Raw genomic sequence first — 15,960 nt, 5'->3', positions numbered from 1 at the left:
GAATGAGGATTTCTAACAGCTTGACAAAGCCTGGCTTGAACTGGATTGTGATTTGCTGCTTAAGGTATCAGAGGAAACCAATGTGTTGTTCAAAGTTTAACCAAAAAGGGATAGTAAGGTCTCTGTTGTACCTGGGACTTAAAGGGACCATAACTTAATCATACATACTATTGCTGAAGGTAACATGTAAAATGAGTCACTCAGAATTTTACATTGTTTTACTCTATTGTCAGTTACCTTCCTTTCTCTGTGTGGATCTCACACACAGCAGGGGGGAAAGAAACATTTTTTAAAAATACAGGAACATGTGATTGTAAAACCAAAAAAAGTGGCAGGTACAGTGCGCTTAGAACTATTTTAATCTTTGAACTCTGACTGCCTCCCTTAATCAATTAAGCAATGGTTTATTAATGTTTTCTATACTCAGTAAAGATATTTAGCAGGATCTTAGCAATTCACCATGAGCTCAAATGAAATAAAAAGGTCTTACCCTGTTTAACATGTCATTCTCAAAATGACCATAAGCACAATTCAAATAGGTTGCAAGACAAACACATTGAAGGTGCATGTTTCTACCAGACAAGCCAGATAGAGACCATGTGTTCCAATACAAGTAGACCAATGTTTTGCTTAAGGTGTGTTGGTCCTTTCCGTTAAATACTGAGAGACTTTATACCATCGCCATATTCCTTCAGGTAAGTTACCACCCTTGATTCGTCTCTGATCTCACAGGCTTAGTATTCTGGTCTTATTTTTTGTATTCTAGTAGCAGCCAGAGGCCTCGTTCAAAACAGGAGCACAATTATGCTGAATATTGTGCATCATTCAGAAGTCAAAAGAAAAGTGCCTGTTTAATCCTTCTGAGAGACATGCCGTACAAAGATCACTTGCTTCATCTGAGTTTCAGGTAGCATCCACTACTGAACTCTGCTACTGAGAGAGTAGGTAGGCTCTGCTGTTCTGTTAATCCGTCTAGGCAGGTGTGGACTATTTAAATGAAAAAAACAGGTGACAAATTTTTCTGCCCCTTCACTCAGGTCAGAGTTCAGGAGGTAAAGGTTTTAACCATAGTTCAACCCCTGTTGTAGCCTGCTTCCATCCATGCCTTTGAAACTTTCAGCTTACTTAAAATACAGGAAAAGATGTTACATCTAGACTCCCAGAACAGTCCCTTAGGAACAGGAAATTAAGTACTAGGGTCCAATTAACCCAACTCTAACTGAAAGATGATGTCCTAAGAGTTACATCCCTAAAACTTCATGCTGTGAAAAGAGAGTCGCTGTGTTGTTCAGGTACAGGGCTGGTAACATTTTGACTTAACCTCAAGAACATCCAACTGATGTCATGGTTGACATAGGGGTCAGTCCTGGATTCCCTGTCTATCTTAAATGCATTGACTGACTCCAGTGTGAAGGAGAGTGTGAAAAGGATGCAGGTTTGGATCCACACAGGTGGGGTGGAGGTTAACATACACTGCTTCTTTTAAAGAGACATTTCACATCTCAAGTCAGCAGCTGTTTTTATTCAAATCACAAATTGTCTTAGAAGCTGTAGGAGCTAATTAGCAGTACCAGGGTATACACACATTACCTTCTAATCCATCTGCAAGACATTTTCTATGTATAAATCATGTTCTTCCAGGTCACAGTATCACAGAATTTCAGTGCACATGTTGGCTTTCAAAGACTTTAAAAGTGACAGATGACTTAAAAGAGCATTGAGTAACTATCTCTTGGTTTCACAGATTTACTGTCCCTGTAGAAATACAAGTGCATTGTACATCTTCACCATTTGATATTAAATCCAGAGTTCATTTTCTCCACTGCATGGTACTCTGTGTGCAACATTTTTCCAGCCTTTTCTGAGTTTGTACCACCCAGCCACTGTTCATACAGTTCTTTTACAGCGGTGTTGCTCTCTGGAATTTCAGCCTTAACAGATTCGTACAACTCCTCAACTTGCTGAAGCAAATCCTTGCTGGATTCACCTTCTGCTCTGATCTGACCACCTCCATTTAAACAGCCTAGATGCAACAAGAGAACATGACAGTGGGTGTGAAAATATTTTAACAAAACTTTAAGAGCAATTAAAACCAACTAATACAAACCAATTCTCTGAATCTGCAATTGATAGTAGCACCGTAAGACTTCATTAGTGAAAACACAGCTGAGTGGGGAATGATATCAAACACTGCAACAGGGTGGGACACAGGCCCTATCAATGAGCCTAATGGTTAGGCATGGCCTACTCCCAGTTCAGCATGGAGAGCAATGCATGCTGGTAGAAGGATGGAGCTGGAAGAACTTCCTGTTCCTCAGAGGGGAAGTTGGAAAGGGAGCAGGAGCTTGTGGCTCTCCTTCAGAAAGCAGAGAAAAGGGCCATGCTGAGAGCAGAGCAGGCATAGTGTTTAGGTCTCAACTGAAGGAAGGAGAGGGGACAGTCCTGCCCTCTCCATAAACAGAGCACTGGGAGGGGGAGTTTACAAGGGTGGTGAATGACTGAAGAAAGCAGGGATTGCAAATGAGGGGGAGCAGTGTGCCTGAAACCCGAGCCAGCAGAGTCAGTTGTAGAATGCCTAGTTTGGACCCTGAAACCAATTCCTCAGTGTTGGGGAACACTACTAGTATGTGAAGGTTACACGGACCCTAAGGGAGCAATAGTGACCCAGAGAAGGTGAAGAATGGCTGTTCAGAGCCAGTGTTTGCTTTGGACTCAGGTGGGACTGAGTTTTCCTAATGTAGCTGGCAGGCTAAGTGAAATCACCCATGATCCAACCAGAAGAGGGAGATTGAGGCAACAGCACTTCCTCTCCCAGAAAGGTAAGGGTATCCCTTTAACCATGTCTAAAACGTCTGAGAATTTCTTCTACATGTTACTCTTTCCATTTCTCACACCCTGCTGTCTATTGAGGTGATAGCGTAACAACTTTTCTGCTTTGTCTCTTGAGCTGAGACAATGGTTCTACCTCCAGTTAGCCAAGTGGAAGGAGTTGTGCATTGTGAAGACAGAGAAGGTAATTGAACATCACTGACAGAGTTGAAGGGAGATTTTGAGAAGTGGTAAAGCTGTTTCTAGCTCACTGGAATTGGAGCGTCACCTCTAAGCTAGCTGAAGAGTGGAACTTTCACTTTTGCATGGCGTAGGAAGCATTCGGGTTTACAAAGCTAGGGGCAGGGCAGGGAGGCGGTTTTTAAAAGCTGAATTGTTCATTAGGAATTGTACCTGGTTTTGAGATGCACAGTTTCAATCATGACTAAAGTAACTGCTAACAAAGTGCTGACTGCTAGCCTTAAAAAAGCAAAAACACACCTGACCTTAACAGTAACACACCACCTCTAGCTTTCTCTCTCTCTCAGACACACACACACACACACACACACACACACACACACACCCCTGCTTCAATCCCGCTCTCAGAACTTCAGAAAAACCTAAAAAGGTATAGCTATTCTTGAAGTCCAGCAACATCCCAACAAAAGTAGCCTTACCTGATGGGCAAGCCATGACTTCGACATAGTGATAAGGCGATTTTCCTCGTTTCAGTTTTTGCACTAAGTTTTGTATGTTTCGAAATCCATAAGCCAAGGCAAACTGCAGCACGGTTGCCCCATCCTTTTCAAGTGTCACTTCTTGGAAATCCTTGTTTCTAGGGAATAAAAGTAGGAAACAAATCTTGTCTAAATTAATTCTGTGTGTGTGGCACCTGACTAAAGACTAGAGAGCAAGTTTAAGTTTTATGCAGATGCTTACTCAAATAAAGAAACTATGTCCATGTTTGAGGAGGCAGAGGACAAGGGAGTTCATGAAGAAATTAGCCTCCATTATCCTAGTTAAATTAGGCACCTAAACCCCAATTCTACCTCAAATCCAAAAGGAAAAGTGTTCTAGCATCAAGATGAACATTTGTGTCCCCATAATGCAGATGTAACTCTGCTCAACATAACTTACTGGTGTCTTTAGTGGTAACAGAACAGTTGTAAGTGCAAGTAAAATTAAATTGAAATTAAAATCCCAATGCATCTGTTTTAGTGTCTGATGACCGGTGAAGAGCTCTCTCATTTCCAGGAGAGCTTCAGCTGCCAGGTTGTGCTAAATTTTTCTGTAGCTTGATAGTGTTTTTGCACTGTAGATTTTCCCACTATGTGGGTGATGGGGAAGGAGTCAAGAAGGCACCAAGGGAAAAGGCTGCACAGAGTGCTGGGTGATTCATTGCTAAATTAACTGTGGGAGTAGGGAGCCAATTTCCCATGGTTTGCTGTGAAATGTTTAACACTGAATAGTGCTCTGATTACCAGCAGGAGAAGAGTATAAACAGAACTACGCTCAAATACAGCACTTTGTAACAGTTTCAATTCCTTACTTTAAAGGTTTGTATTGAACTTTATCCACTTGAATCCCAAACAGTTCTTTTGCTGCATATTTGTATATGTGCTCCAAATAGCCACCGGAACCGCCACCAGAATGGCCAAGGAGCTCCTCTTCTGAAACACTGCTAAACCTAGGGAAAGAGGAAGAAAAAGAAGGTCCCTCTTTGCAACTGCTTATAAAATAGGCTATTCGGTGCTAAGTCCACCGACACTGAGAATCAGATTTCAACTATGGTGAAGTAGATTCAGACCACTAGTAAAAAATTCACTGTTAACAACCCTGTCCCTTTCCCCACTTGAAACAGAATTACTACACCATTCACAACAAGGGTCTGTGGAATTCAGAAGTAATATGTAGCCAGCTGTAATGTAGTTTCTTGAGACCACCTTCTTCTGCCCAGTATGGATTATAATTCCTGGGCTATGTAAATTTAATTCTACACTGTCAGGTATGGGCTTGATCTACTGAAACTTTTAAAAAGGAAAATTTGTTCCAAGTCAAACATACCATCTTCAGGTAAGTTTCACTGTCACACTGTTATCAGGGTGTTTAAGCCTTAAACTCTAACATCTTTGCTAATCCTCATTGCAAGTGTTTATTTGAACATCCTAATGAATTTTGCTCAGATTCGTTACTTTTCCACTTCTATAATTGTTAAACTGAAGCTTCCAATTTAAAAAAAAAAAAAAAAAAAAAAAAAAAAGACTGGTTGCAGTGTCTAACTTGACATGGCCGTACAGTCTTAGCCTAGTTAAGGCACACTGCCCCGTCCAATAGAAACCACCTAAACATGTCTACCTTAGGAATTTCTAAAGCATCTATCACACCTAGGCATGTAAACAGGTCTCCCACTTCATCTCTCATTCATTGCCAGTTCTGAAGGATCCAGACTATTTATTTTGATGATGCTGCTGAATGTGAAAGCCAATCTGCAGAATAACCAGCAATCCTATTACTGAATTGTTTAAAAATTGAAAGTAGATTTGCTACTTATGCACTTCTCTCCAACAATGGGGAAATGCCAATAGAACAGCCTCTCTGACTCCATTTCACACTCCGCAATTGGGGCATATCCCAAAAGCATTTACATAGCAGATGTTCCAGTACAACTGGGATAACTGGGAGGGGAAATGGTCTCAGTCATCAATTCTGGCCAGCTGGTTCCACACGAGTAAGCACAGAACTTCTAGGAAACCATGAGGAACAAAATTAATGAGGTCAAACCTCTTGAACTTTACCTCAGTCTTTCCTAGAAGCCAGCAAGCTAAAGGGCAACACTCATGTTTATATGGCCTAAAGAATGCCTAGAAGGTCAAACAATTCCATTTCAAGTAATCTGTCAGGGCACGACTGACTATTTGGAAGGTCATTGTAATGCTTCTTGAGAGCAGCAAACCACATGCAAGTCACAACAATGGCTTTTGTTATGAGAGGATAATCAGAAGAGTTGTGTGTTTAAACCCACTCTGACATTTGCACTCTGCTGCTCACAGCTGCAGAAGGGAAAACGCTGGGGATTTCAGTCAGCTCTAAGACGTTGCCTCTTGCAGATAAAATCTCAGCCTCAGAACTGTGAAAGACAACAGTTCACCCTCTAGTCCACTGCAGAGGCTATTTTTAACTCAACTCTTGTTTACAGGAACTGAGATTCATTAATAAGCCTTTCAGTGTGTCCAGCCTCACGTACTGCTGCTCTCTGAAAAGGAGTCTGACAGTAAGCCCCATCACTGGCTAAGGCAAGCAGTTATATCAGTAAAAGCACAAGGATTTTTGGCACTTGTATCACAATCTTGCTGCCAGATTTAATAACCTCTTAGTGGCCTTTTCCACATGCTGAAGGATACAGTGGAACAACAGCCATTTGGCCGCTTATGTTAATCCTCCAAGTTCTGTAGCATACGTGCTGTTTGTGACCAGTACATTTACTGAGTAGGTTAAGGATAGCAAAAGGTTAGAGAGGAGCATTATCATCACTAAGCATGAGACAGAACATTAAGCAAGCACTTCTAAGAAGTTAGCCAAAGATTTTATCAAAGAGTTAGAGGCTTTGTTCTCCCTTATAACGAACATTTCCACAGCAGCATTCTCTGACCACAGCCAATTTAGAATCACTTACATTTTCCACTCAGAGCATAACAAATATACAGATAAAACTAAAGCACTTGTCGACACAGGAGATTTAATTACAGTAGTCTAACCCTCTCCTGTGGACACACTTATTCCAGTATAAAGGTGGCTTTTCTAGGCTTAGGTTAAACTGCTTCCAAAGTGATCTAAGCTGAACTGTGAAGAGGCATTCTTGTACTGGAATAAGTGCTCACATGAAGAGGAATACCAGTGAAACTATAGCATCTTAAATTCATACCCTATCAATGGTTCGACTTGCCTGTGTGGACAAGCATTAAGTCAACACTAAAGCCTCATGCACATATACAACAATCCTGATTCATAAGCAGGAAGTAGTTCAGAGTTGCTACCATCATGCATTCCAAAATCTTTACAAACAATAAATCCACATTTTGCTGGACAAGGAAACAAGCACAGAGATTTAGTAACTGGTTCACAATCTCAGAGTACTGGAAAGAACACCAGGAAGTACTGAATCCTAGACCACTGCTTTAACTATTAGAGACTTCTTTTTTTGAGACCCTAAAAGAAGCTCATTGATTAACTGGCTCTGGATCAGGCCCTTAATGCAAAATACATACCCACTCCTGCTCTTCCATTGAAATAAGACACAAAGCATTGGAACATATGACACATTACAGCATACAAATGGCTAAAGGCAAACTATTTTTAATCAATATACTTGTCGGTTATGTACAACTAAACAGATAATAGAAGCAGGCAGCAATACACAAATTTGACCAAGTCTGGATTTTTTTTTTTTTTTAAAGGAAGTTTGATTTCAAATGAATTTAAAGAGGCCACTCTCATCCCACATTCCCACTTTATTAGTTAGACGTATGGGTGAGGATAGCGTTCACAAAAACGAAAGATCAATCAAGCAGGGCTCACGCAAGTACGCTCCCGTCCAAGCTTCCCTACGCAGCTCTGCCAATGTACCAATTCTAACCTGACCAGGTATTCCAAGCAGGGGTGCTCTCAAACAAACTGCCAGTGGTGCTGAGGTGTACCAGATTGTGTTGTGTCTAAATAGTGACTAAGATCAATACAAATCTCAGTTTCGTGTGCAATCTGAATTGGGCTAAAGGCCCCCGTCCTGTAAACAGTCTGCACATGGACTGAGGAATCTATATGGAGCTCTGTTGAAATTAATTTTGTTCAGGTGCAGCACTCAACCCATGTGCTTTCAGTTGCAGTTCTGGGATCTTAAAAACCTACTCTTGAAAAGCAAAATCTTGTACACTAGCCTACTGGGCCATGCAGATCTATTTTCTTCTCTTACGGCTTCTAGGGAAGTGCTGAATATATAACACTTTGTTTTATTAATATATCAAAACATTGCCAAAATCACTTGCCCCACACTGATGAAAGCACATCCTTTTAGTTCACTGTGGGATACTGCAGCAAATTGCTAGTTTAGATCATTAAAACATTTGATTTCTTAGGCCTTGTCTACACTAGCCTTTATGCTGCAAAGCTTTTGTCACTCAGGGCTGTGAAAACACACAGCCCTGAACAACAAAGTTTTGCCAGCATAAGTGGTAGTACACACAGCGCTGTGTCTCCTACCAACGTAGCTAGTACCACTCATTGAGCTGGTTTTATGTCTATGGGAAAACTCTCTGCCATTGGCATAATGTGGCTACACTAGCACTTATGCCAGCACAACTTTTGTTGCTCAGGGGTGTTTTTTTCACACCCCAGGCGACAGAAGTTTTGCTGACATAAGTGCTAGTGTAGACAAGGCCTAAATCCTCCAAATTCTTGTAGTCACTTAGCTTTCCATGACATTGCCATTTAGCCAACAACGTTACTTTTCAGTGAAAGTAATTAGTCTCATCTGCTTTGCACATGTTCAAAATGCTTTTACTGAAGAAGAGAAGGTCTAGGGACTAGCTGAAATTACCTAGATGTTTTCTCATTTGTGCTTTACTAAAAAACTAAATATAGCAGAACTGTAAACTTCTGTATTACCATATTATATTCTCCATTCTAGACGATTTCATTTTTCCATTTGCTCGTTAGTTTCTAAATTTGTGCTTGGTGGAATGTCTCTAAAAAACAAATGCAGCATGAATGCTAGCTATTTAAAGTAATAAAAATTGGACACAAAAGTGTGGATAGCAGAACAATTGTCATTAATATAATCTTACTAAGTGAATTAATCTATTAGTCTTACAGAAAACCAGCTCTTACTGTTTGGGCTATGAAAATAAGCCTAGAGCAGAAAGTAACTTCAGATCCTCTCTAAATGTTTACTAACCTGATCTTGCAGATTTCACAGAGCAGTTTGATGCCCTATTGTTCTTAATAGATTTAAAATCCGTAAGACATAAAAGCAAAAATCTGAGTAAGATACACAAAAGATGCAAATAGCTGCAACTTGTAGTGTTAAACCATTTGTGGAAGAGGCAAATTCTGAAACCAGCTGGGAGAGTATTTCAGTAAATGTCTAAGTGAGATCATTTGTTCTTACATGGTATCCAAAGGGGCAGAGTCCACATCTGACAGGGAGACTCCCTCTTGTTCCAACAATCGTAGAACTTCTCCTGAAACAGAACCACAGACATAAGTGTTCTCTTTTAGGATAAAGAAAAATATTCACTAGTATGAAAACTTATATCCAGAAATGTAATTATTGTCAACTGTCCCCTAGAGACTCTCTCTTCATAGCTTATTTCACTTCTGTTGTGTGGCAGTTGGAGATGCTTTGCAGGAAAGCATTCTGAACCCAGATGGCTCAAAGCTGAATGCAAAAAAAAATTCCACATAGGCAAGTTTTTATTGGTTAGGGTCCTAGAAAACTGATAGTTCAAATGCAAAAATTACTGACAGAACAGATAAGAGGTCATGAAAGCATATTTTACAAAGCACTCTAACCCACAGATATGCACTAGACTAGAGGACAAGTGAGGTGATGCTAGATAGCAGTCTACATGGCATTTCAGAGCATTCTTTTGAGATCAACAGTTACTACCTCAGGATGAGGAATAAAAGAGACTCCTTACATAATAAGAACCAATGTTAGCTGGAGCACCTCTGGTTCCACTTACCCGTAGTAATTACACAGTCCACCTCACGAGTTTGGTACTCTTGGCTGAAGAAGTCTGGTCTTGAAGCTTCTAGTTTTTTGTCATAACAGGGCATTACTGTTACATGGTAGGTCTGGTCAGGTGTAAAATGCTGCCAAAAAAAATTATATAATTGCACTAACTACTATTAGTTAAATTAAAGGCACAAGTAGGAGTGAAGCAGCTAAAAGCCAATTGTCTCTGGAAATCACCTTTACTTTGAACAATTTCAGAAATGGAATTTATACTTTCTGTTGCTCGCCAATTGTGCAGGAAAGAATACAGTAACAATCTCTGTAGAAAGCTTCAATAGCATTTTTTTTCCTGTTTTCTCTAAGCCAGACAATCCTGGCAGATATACTCAGTTAAAAGTCCCTAATTATGTGATTAGTCAGATGTATTTCATATACACCACCACAGCCCAGACTCAAACCCAAGACAATTTATATTCTGCAACAGCAACTCCAGGAAGCTAGCTAAAGACAGGTACAAAAGTTCATCACAATCCAAGACGCTCCCAGAGACCAAGAAAACAAGTTATTGAATCAACAAGGCCTTGTTTCAGTATCTCTTGTCAAATGTTGAGTTGTTGTCAGATGTCTGAATAAAAAAGTGCTATTGCCATGTTTTATTTATCCATTAATGAACACTGGTCTTAACAATGCTCAAGTTTCTTGGTAGACTCAACTTTTGGCTATAAGAGTGACATCAGTTTTTAAACATCAAAGTGACACTTGGAGGAATTCCAGAGGCGAAAGAGAACAGAATTAAATCAAACTGAAATAGCAACATTAAGCTTGGAAAAAGCACACAATTTTTTGGCAATCTGCATGTCAACATGAACTCAAGCTCTATGTAAGGTCATGGTAGTCATTTTCTTGTAGATAGGAAAACAACACCAGAAAAGCAAGTAGGATAGTAGGAGGGAAGTGACAAATCCAGTTGTTCTGGATTTATTGAATAATGGATAGAGATTTTAACCAACCTCTTCAATGCCAAACTTGAAACTCCGCTCCCAATAGGCACTTGCAGGGAAAGAGCTGGGCAGCTAAAGATGATGGTGGCGGGGGCATCTCTGAGACTAAGTAGCGGAAGGGAGGTGAAGGAGATAATTGGTGGCATGAGTCTGATCTTAACTCTCTCTCCAACTCTAAGCTTCTCATGAAATAAAATGATGCTAGACAGGCTGAGGTGCTAGCGCTCTACAAGATTTTCATATCTGTAAATCAGTCCCCTTTAATACACTGTCTTTAGCAGTGTTTTAAACACAGCTCAAGATCTAATTGCTATAGTTTCCTGTTAAGCATGGTCAATGTAAAACTTTACCTGCTGTTTTGCAAAGTGACTCTTAATCAAGGAGCCCATGACCTGCTGTGGGGATTTAGTGGTACTAATGTAAGGAATAACTAAACTTCCATGAGTTTTCTCCGCATAGCAGATCCAACCTGAGAAAAGATGAAGTATAATTAATCAATGCACAGACTTTCAGTGACTTCAGAATCAGCCTTACTATCAAACAACAACACCATTTTCAGCCTCTCTTCTGCACACAGTATAAGAATAGCTCTTACCAACGGAGTTTGGGACAAGACTAGCTTTCCAAATAAACAATCCACTTAAACATCTGTACCATTATGGATAAGAACTTCCACATTTCATGTAATCATATTCAGGAACAAGTGCTTTTCTCTATAAGACCATTAAAAACATAGCACAGGAGTCCCTGTTTAAGTGGAATGGAATGTTAATAGAAATTAAAAGAGAAGAGAACTTCTATAGCCATTTTAAACTATTTTACAATATACCTGGACAGGCAGAGGCTAACATGGGCAAAGCTTTTTTATCTTCAGCTTGCCTTCGAAAGCGTCTTACAAACTCTCGTTGGCATTCCAGCAGGCTGAAGTTTCTTGAGAAAGTTGTATCGAATACATAGTGCACACCTAGATAGCATAGAGATTATATTAAAGCCACCAAGAAACAGACAAATACCACAAACTACAACAAAAAATCCAACCCAATTAGGTAAAATCCTGGGGTTTTTAATATATTTATAGACTGTTGTAATTAGAAACAGAACAGTTTCCTAGTATTCAAGACAGGCTAAAAGTAAAACTGGATTAGAAAAAATAATTAGACAAAGTGTTTTAGAATCCCTTCCTTTGCATGGAGTTTAATGTGCCAAAGTAACAGAGGTCTGAATTTCCACCAATGTTATTTTTGAAACAGGCACTTGGAGATTTATTCATGCAACTTCTACAGACTTCAACAGAAGTTGGACTTGGCATGTTAGTAAGATGTATCCAAAAATTTCATCTGTAATGATCAAAAGGTAATATGCTCACCTAAGGTTTTTAAGAATGCTGTCAATTTCTTTGCTGTTTCTAGTGGAGTCAGTTTAAATCTGGCAGCTAGTGACGCTCTGGATTGTGGTGAAATAGAAATTACAACTAGCTTCTTTTGATTAGGAGCTGCAGTCTGAAAAACAAGAAGTGGAATATGAACATTTCCTGAACAGTTAAGATACAGCATTTTTAATTTAGAAGATACTTGTCCATGGTCACAGTGTTTTCTTTTTGAAGTATGATCCGGGGGGAGATGTTGCACTTCCAAATCAAGAGATTATTATATTCAATATTACTGATCCTTTCACAAACTTATTCTCACAATTTAAAAAATTGAGAGGAACACAAATATATTGTGCTGTGGGTGTGCTACAGTAATTTTGGTTCTTGAAGACTATTCTGGATATAGAAAATTTTTTACACATTTTGCATGTCCTTCAGCAAACAAATCATGCAAACAGTATGATTTTCAGATTCTTGAGCCTACCTGTTAGTTACTACATCGGTTAGGTATCACCTACCTTATTGAAACTTAACACTTTGTAGAGCTCTTCATGGCTCTGCTGAGTGATTAACACGCTTTCTGCTGATGTGATGCAGCCACTACAAGCTAAACAATCATTCAGGGTAATTTTAGCCTTTTCAAGCTTCTGTGCTCCTCCATCCTAGAAAGAAACAGATTAGATCCAGTCCGAGCCATAAGAATCAGAAATCCATATGCAGAACATTTCAAACAACCTGCTGCATGGTACCAAGAGACTTTTACTCAAAATGTTTCAACAGAGTAAGTCAGTTTTCAAATGACTTTGTTTTTGGGTGGCCTATCACCCAGCGTCATTCTTCAGTGAGACCAAACCCAAACTCAGAAACCAAAATCATAGCCTGAGCAGCAGGGTGCTGACAAGGTTCTGAATCTCACAGCAAACTTTGCTTTCACTCACTAAATTATGGCTGCTCGATGTCAAACATACCTCTGTGCCCCTTCCTTAACATACACCAATGATGCAGCAGCATCCAGCTTCAACTCCGAGACGTCAAGCTCTCTTGAAAGAGAAGCATCCCAAGTTTGTGTAGAAAGTACACAATAACCCCCAAAGCTGAGAGCATCATCTCTACAATGCCCCCAGCTCAGCTAACCGCCAAGTAACTGCAGCTCTGTTTTTACAACCATGAAAATAGTTCCGAACTGTTGGTTTTGATTGTATCATCAGCTAGTTCCAATGGTTATGCAAATACATGACAAGCCACTTCAAAAATATCTTTTAAAGATTTAGAATAAAAAATAAATAACTTACCAACAGCTAGTCACATCTATTTTGACTGAGTACTCCACCCCCACTCTTTTTAATGAATAACAGTGAGAACAGGTATCATTCTCAGACTGAATGATCTGTATTGCTATCACTTTTGCAATCATTAGGTATCAGATATTTAATAGTTATAACAGTAAAGTGCAGAATAATAAAGTAATTTTTTGAGCATTCTACACAATTATTATAAGGGGAAAACATTCTTACCTGATTGATTTGAAAATAGCTCCCATCATCTTCAATTCGGATCTTAGCTGCTGTTTTTCCAGCTTTCTTTTCAACTTTTATTGGCTTTACACAATCCTAAAATAGAAATAAAGTCAGAGTTAGGAGAGTAACCTTTAAACATGAAAGAGGCAGGATAGGAAAAGACTGAATGAAACTGGACAGAGTGTAAACAAAGATCAGTTCCAGAGTGGAAATTGCTTATTTCTGATTTAACATGCATGGATTCTTTTAATATACAATCTTACAATTTCCGTAACCATCAAGGAGACAAGCAAAAAAATCAAACATACAAAATCTGCTTACCCCATTTTTACAGAATGAACATTTTCCCAACATCATAACCAAAACTAAAGTACAATTTTGCTGTCAGTGTGAAATACTCAGATTTTAAAAAGTCTTGCTCAAAAGAGATGGCAGTCCGCAAAGTTCTGTCCTTTCCAGAATCTCTAAGACATTCTTCATTGTGAGTTTTAGCAGACAGGAGGCGTGGTCTTTACATTCAACATGTGGCTATTGCCAATGAAGTTTCATTTGATGTTGAGGGCAAGCTGATGACTTTATAGGGATTGTTTCGAGTTTAGTGTGTTAGAGTTCAGTGACTGAGCTTTTTGAGGGTGTTTTTATACTTTGCAACAGTTCTATTGTTTGTGCACCCACAGCTTCCTTGTCTGGAAGTCTGGCTAGCAGCCTGGCCAGAATTCATCCTTACCTTAAATCATCCTTACTTTACCAACATCCTTTTTCCATCTTGAGTATTGCAAGTCCTGCTGCTATAAATCTTTGCACTCAATTTATGGGGGTTCAGAATGCTCCCATTGCAGAGAGGGCCAACTCACTCTAAGGCCCCAGTTATGCTCATTGACTAAAAATAAATAAATCAAACTTATCCATGAATTTACTCCCCACTTCTAGCCCTGCACTCCTGTGTCCCCTCCCTATACTTCTCCTTACTCGTGTTTCTCTCTTGCTTGTGTTGCTCTGTTAGCAACTCTCTCCATTCTTGCTTTCCTATTTGCTCTGATTTATAAGTGACAGCAAATACTCTCGCTCACCTCTGTTCCTGTCACTTTCCATTCCCTCCATACTGCAACTACTTTGTGTAGGATGCTGACTCAGATCTTTTCTGCTCTTCTATTCCATTTCAGCTCTCCTTTTAATTGCTTCCATCTGTTTGGAGGATACTATTTACAAATTATATTCTATTGTAGTCCATAATAAGAAGAGACTTTTTAAAGAGTAGTACTACAGGAGCCTTTGTAAGAATTAAACAAAAAAATCTTGGACAATATTATCTCAACTTGTTTTTCAGCTGTCCCAGAAGTTCAGAAGAAGCTTTTTAAATAGGAGAATCTTTCCACTAGTGGTGTGTTGCTGTGAACTGTTAATCTGCTGCCGTGTGGCTGCATTTCAGCAGTAAAAGAAACAATCCCTTTTCTGGAGGTGTTAGATAAGAAACGTAATAATAGTAATAGTGCCCGTCAGCAGCACCTTCCACCCTGAGCTCAGAGCAGGAAAGGAGAGACACGGGGCCACCCACAGCCTTTTGAAGCAGAAAACTTATTTCAAATCTAGCAGGAAACAAAACTCATGCAGGGCCGACCGTGACCAGTCAGCAGGGGTCCCACCTGGTAGGGGTGGAGGTGAAGGGCAGGGCAAAGCCCCCGGTGGTACCCGGGCTGGAGAAGATGCAGTGCTCAGTCTGATCTCACGCCTAGAAATCGCCTCCCCTGGGGAAACCCAGCCCAGGGAGGAGCTGCCCAGGGGCCCCTGGCACAGGCTGGCAGCGCAGAGGACGGGCACGGGCACTGGCCCAGGGTTCCCCAAAAGGAGCGACCCTGGCGTTCCCCTGACAGGAAGGGGGGAATCAGAAGGTGGGAAAACACCATTCACCCCCCAGTACTCCCCCTGCAGAGCCCCCCATAGCCTGAGCTACTGCCCCCCCCCCGACCCTGGGATAACCCCTCTTTGCCAGGCAGAGCCGCAATCCCCTAGGCAACCCCCCCTCCCCAGCCCCTGGGGACCCCTCAATCCCCTAGGCAATCCCCTGGGGACCCCTCAATCCCCTAGGCAATCTCCGCTCCCCAGGAGACTCCCCCTTCTCTAGACAATCCCCCACCCCCGGGAGAACCCCTCAATCCCCTAGGCAATCCCCCCTCCCAGGTCCCTGGGGACCCCCGCTCTCCTAGACAATCTCCTCTCCTGGGAGGTCCCTCAATCCCCTAGGCAGCCCCCCTCCTGGGAGGTCCCTCAATCCCCTAGGCAGCCCCCCTCCTGGGAGGTCCCTCAATCCCCTAGGCAGTTCCCCCTCACAGGGTCCTGCGGATCCTCTACCGCTCATGCGCCCCTGGCTCGGCCTAGACAGACAGACAGCCAACCAGGCCGGGCCCCGCCCGCACCCACCTGCGAGGGCCCGATGTAATCATCCAGGTCCGCCAGCTGCAGCACCCCGCTGAAGGGAGACGCCATTCCGGCCACGCTGCCGGCAAGCGCGGACTGATAAGCGGCCGGACGCCA

At 41.1% G+C, this 15,960-nt stretch overlaps 1 protein-coding gene across 2 annotated transcripts; it reads right to left on the bottom strand.

Moving 5' to 3' along the window:
- Positions 1 to 1,500: 1,500 nt before the first annotated feature.
- CIAO3 (cytosolic iron-sulfur assembly component 3) lies at positions 1,501 to 15,912 on the bottom strand. 2 transcript variants are annotated; one of them, XM_067534355.1, is made up of 11 exons: positions 15,847 to 15,912; positions 13,426 to 13,521; positions 12,430 to 12,573; positions 11,909 to 12,041; positions 11,372 to 11,506; positions 10,893 to 11,011; positions 9,549 to 9,678; positions 8,972 to 9,044; positions 4,361 to 4,498; positions 3,489 to 3,646; positions 1,501 to 2,023 (listed from the first exon to the last, which is right to left on the bottom strand). In XM_067534355.1, exons 1-11 carry the CDS (start codon positions 15,910 to 15,912, stop codon positions 1,785 to 1,787), a joined length of 1,431 nt encoding a protein of 476 aa, XP_067390456.1. In that variant the 3' UTR covers positions 1,501 to 1,784. The 2 variants fall into 2 exon arrangements, with proteins under 2 accessions (XP_067390456.1, XP_067390457.1); XM_067534356.1 differs by lacking the exon at positions 15,847 to 15,912 and adding an exon at positions 14,499 to 14,515.
- Positions 15,913 to 15,960: the final 48 nt, after the last annotated feature.

This window comes from Emydura macquarii, unplaced genomic scaffold, assembly GCF_026122565.2.
Source record: "Emydura macquarii macquarii isolate MOO-44397 ecotype Brisbane River unplaced genomic scaffold, CSIRO-AGI_Emac_v2 contig_3390, whole genome shotgun sequence".
Lineage (NCBI taxonomy): Eukaryota > Metazoa > Chordata > Testudines > Chelidae > Emydura > Emydura macquarii.
The sequence above is the reverse complement of the archived record's forward strand: the minus strand, read 5'-3'. Positions and strand labels throughout refer to the sequence as shown.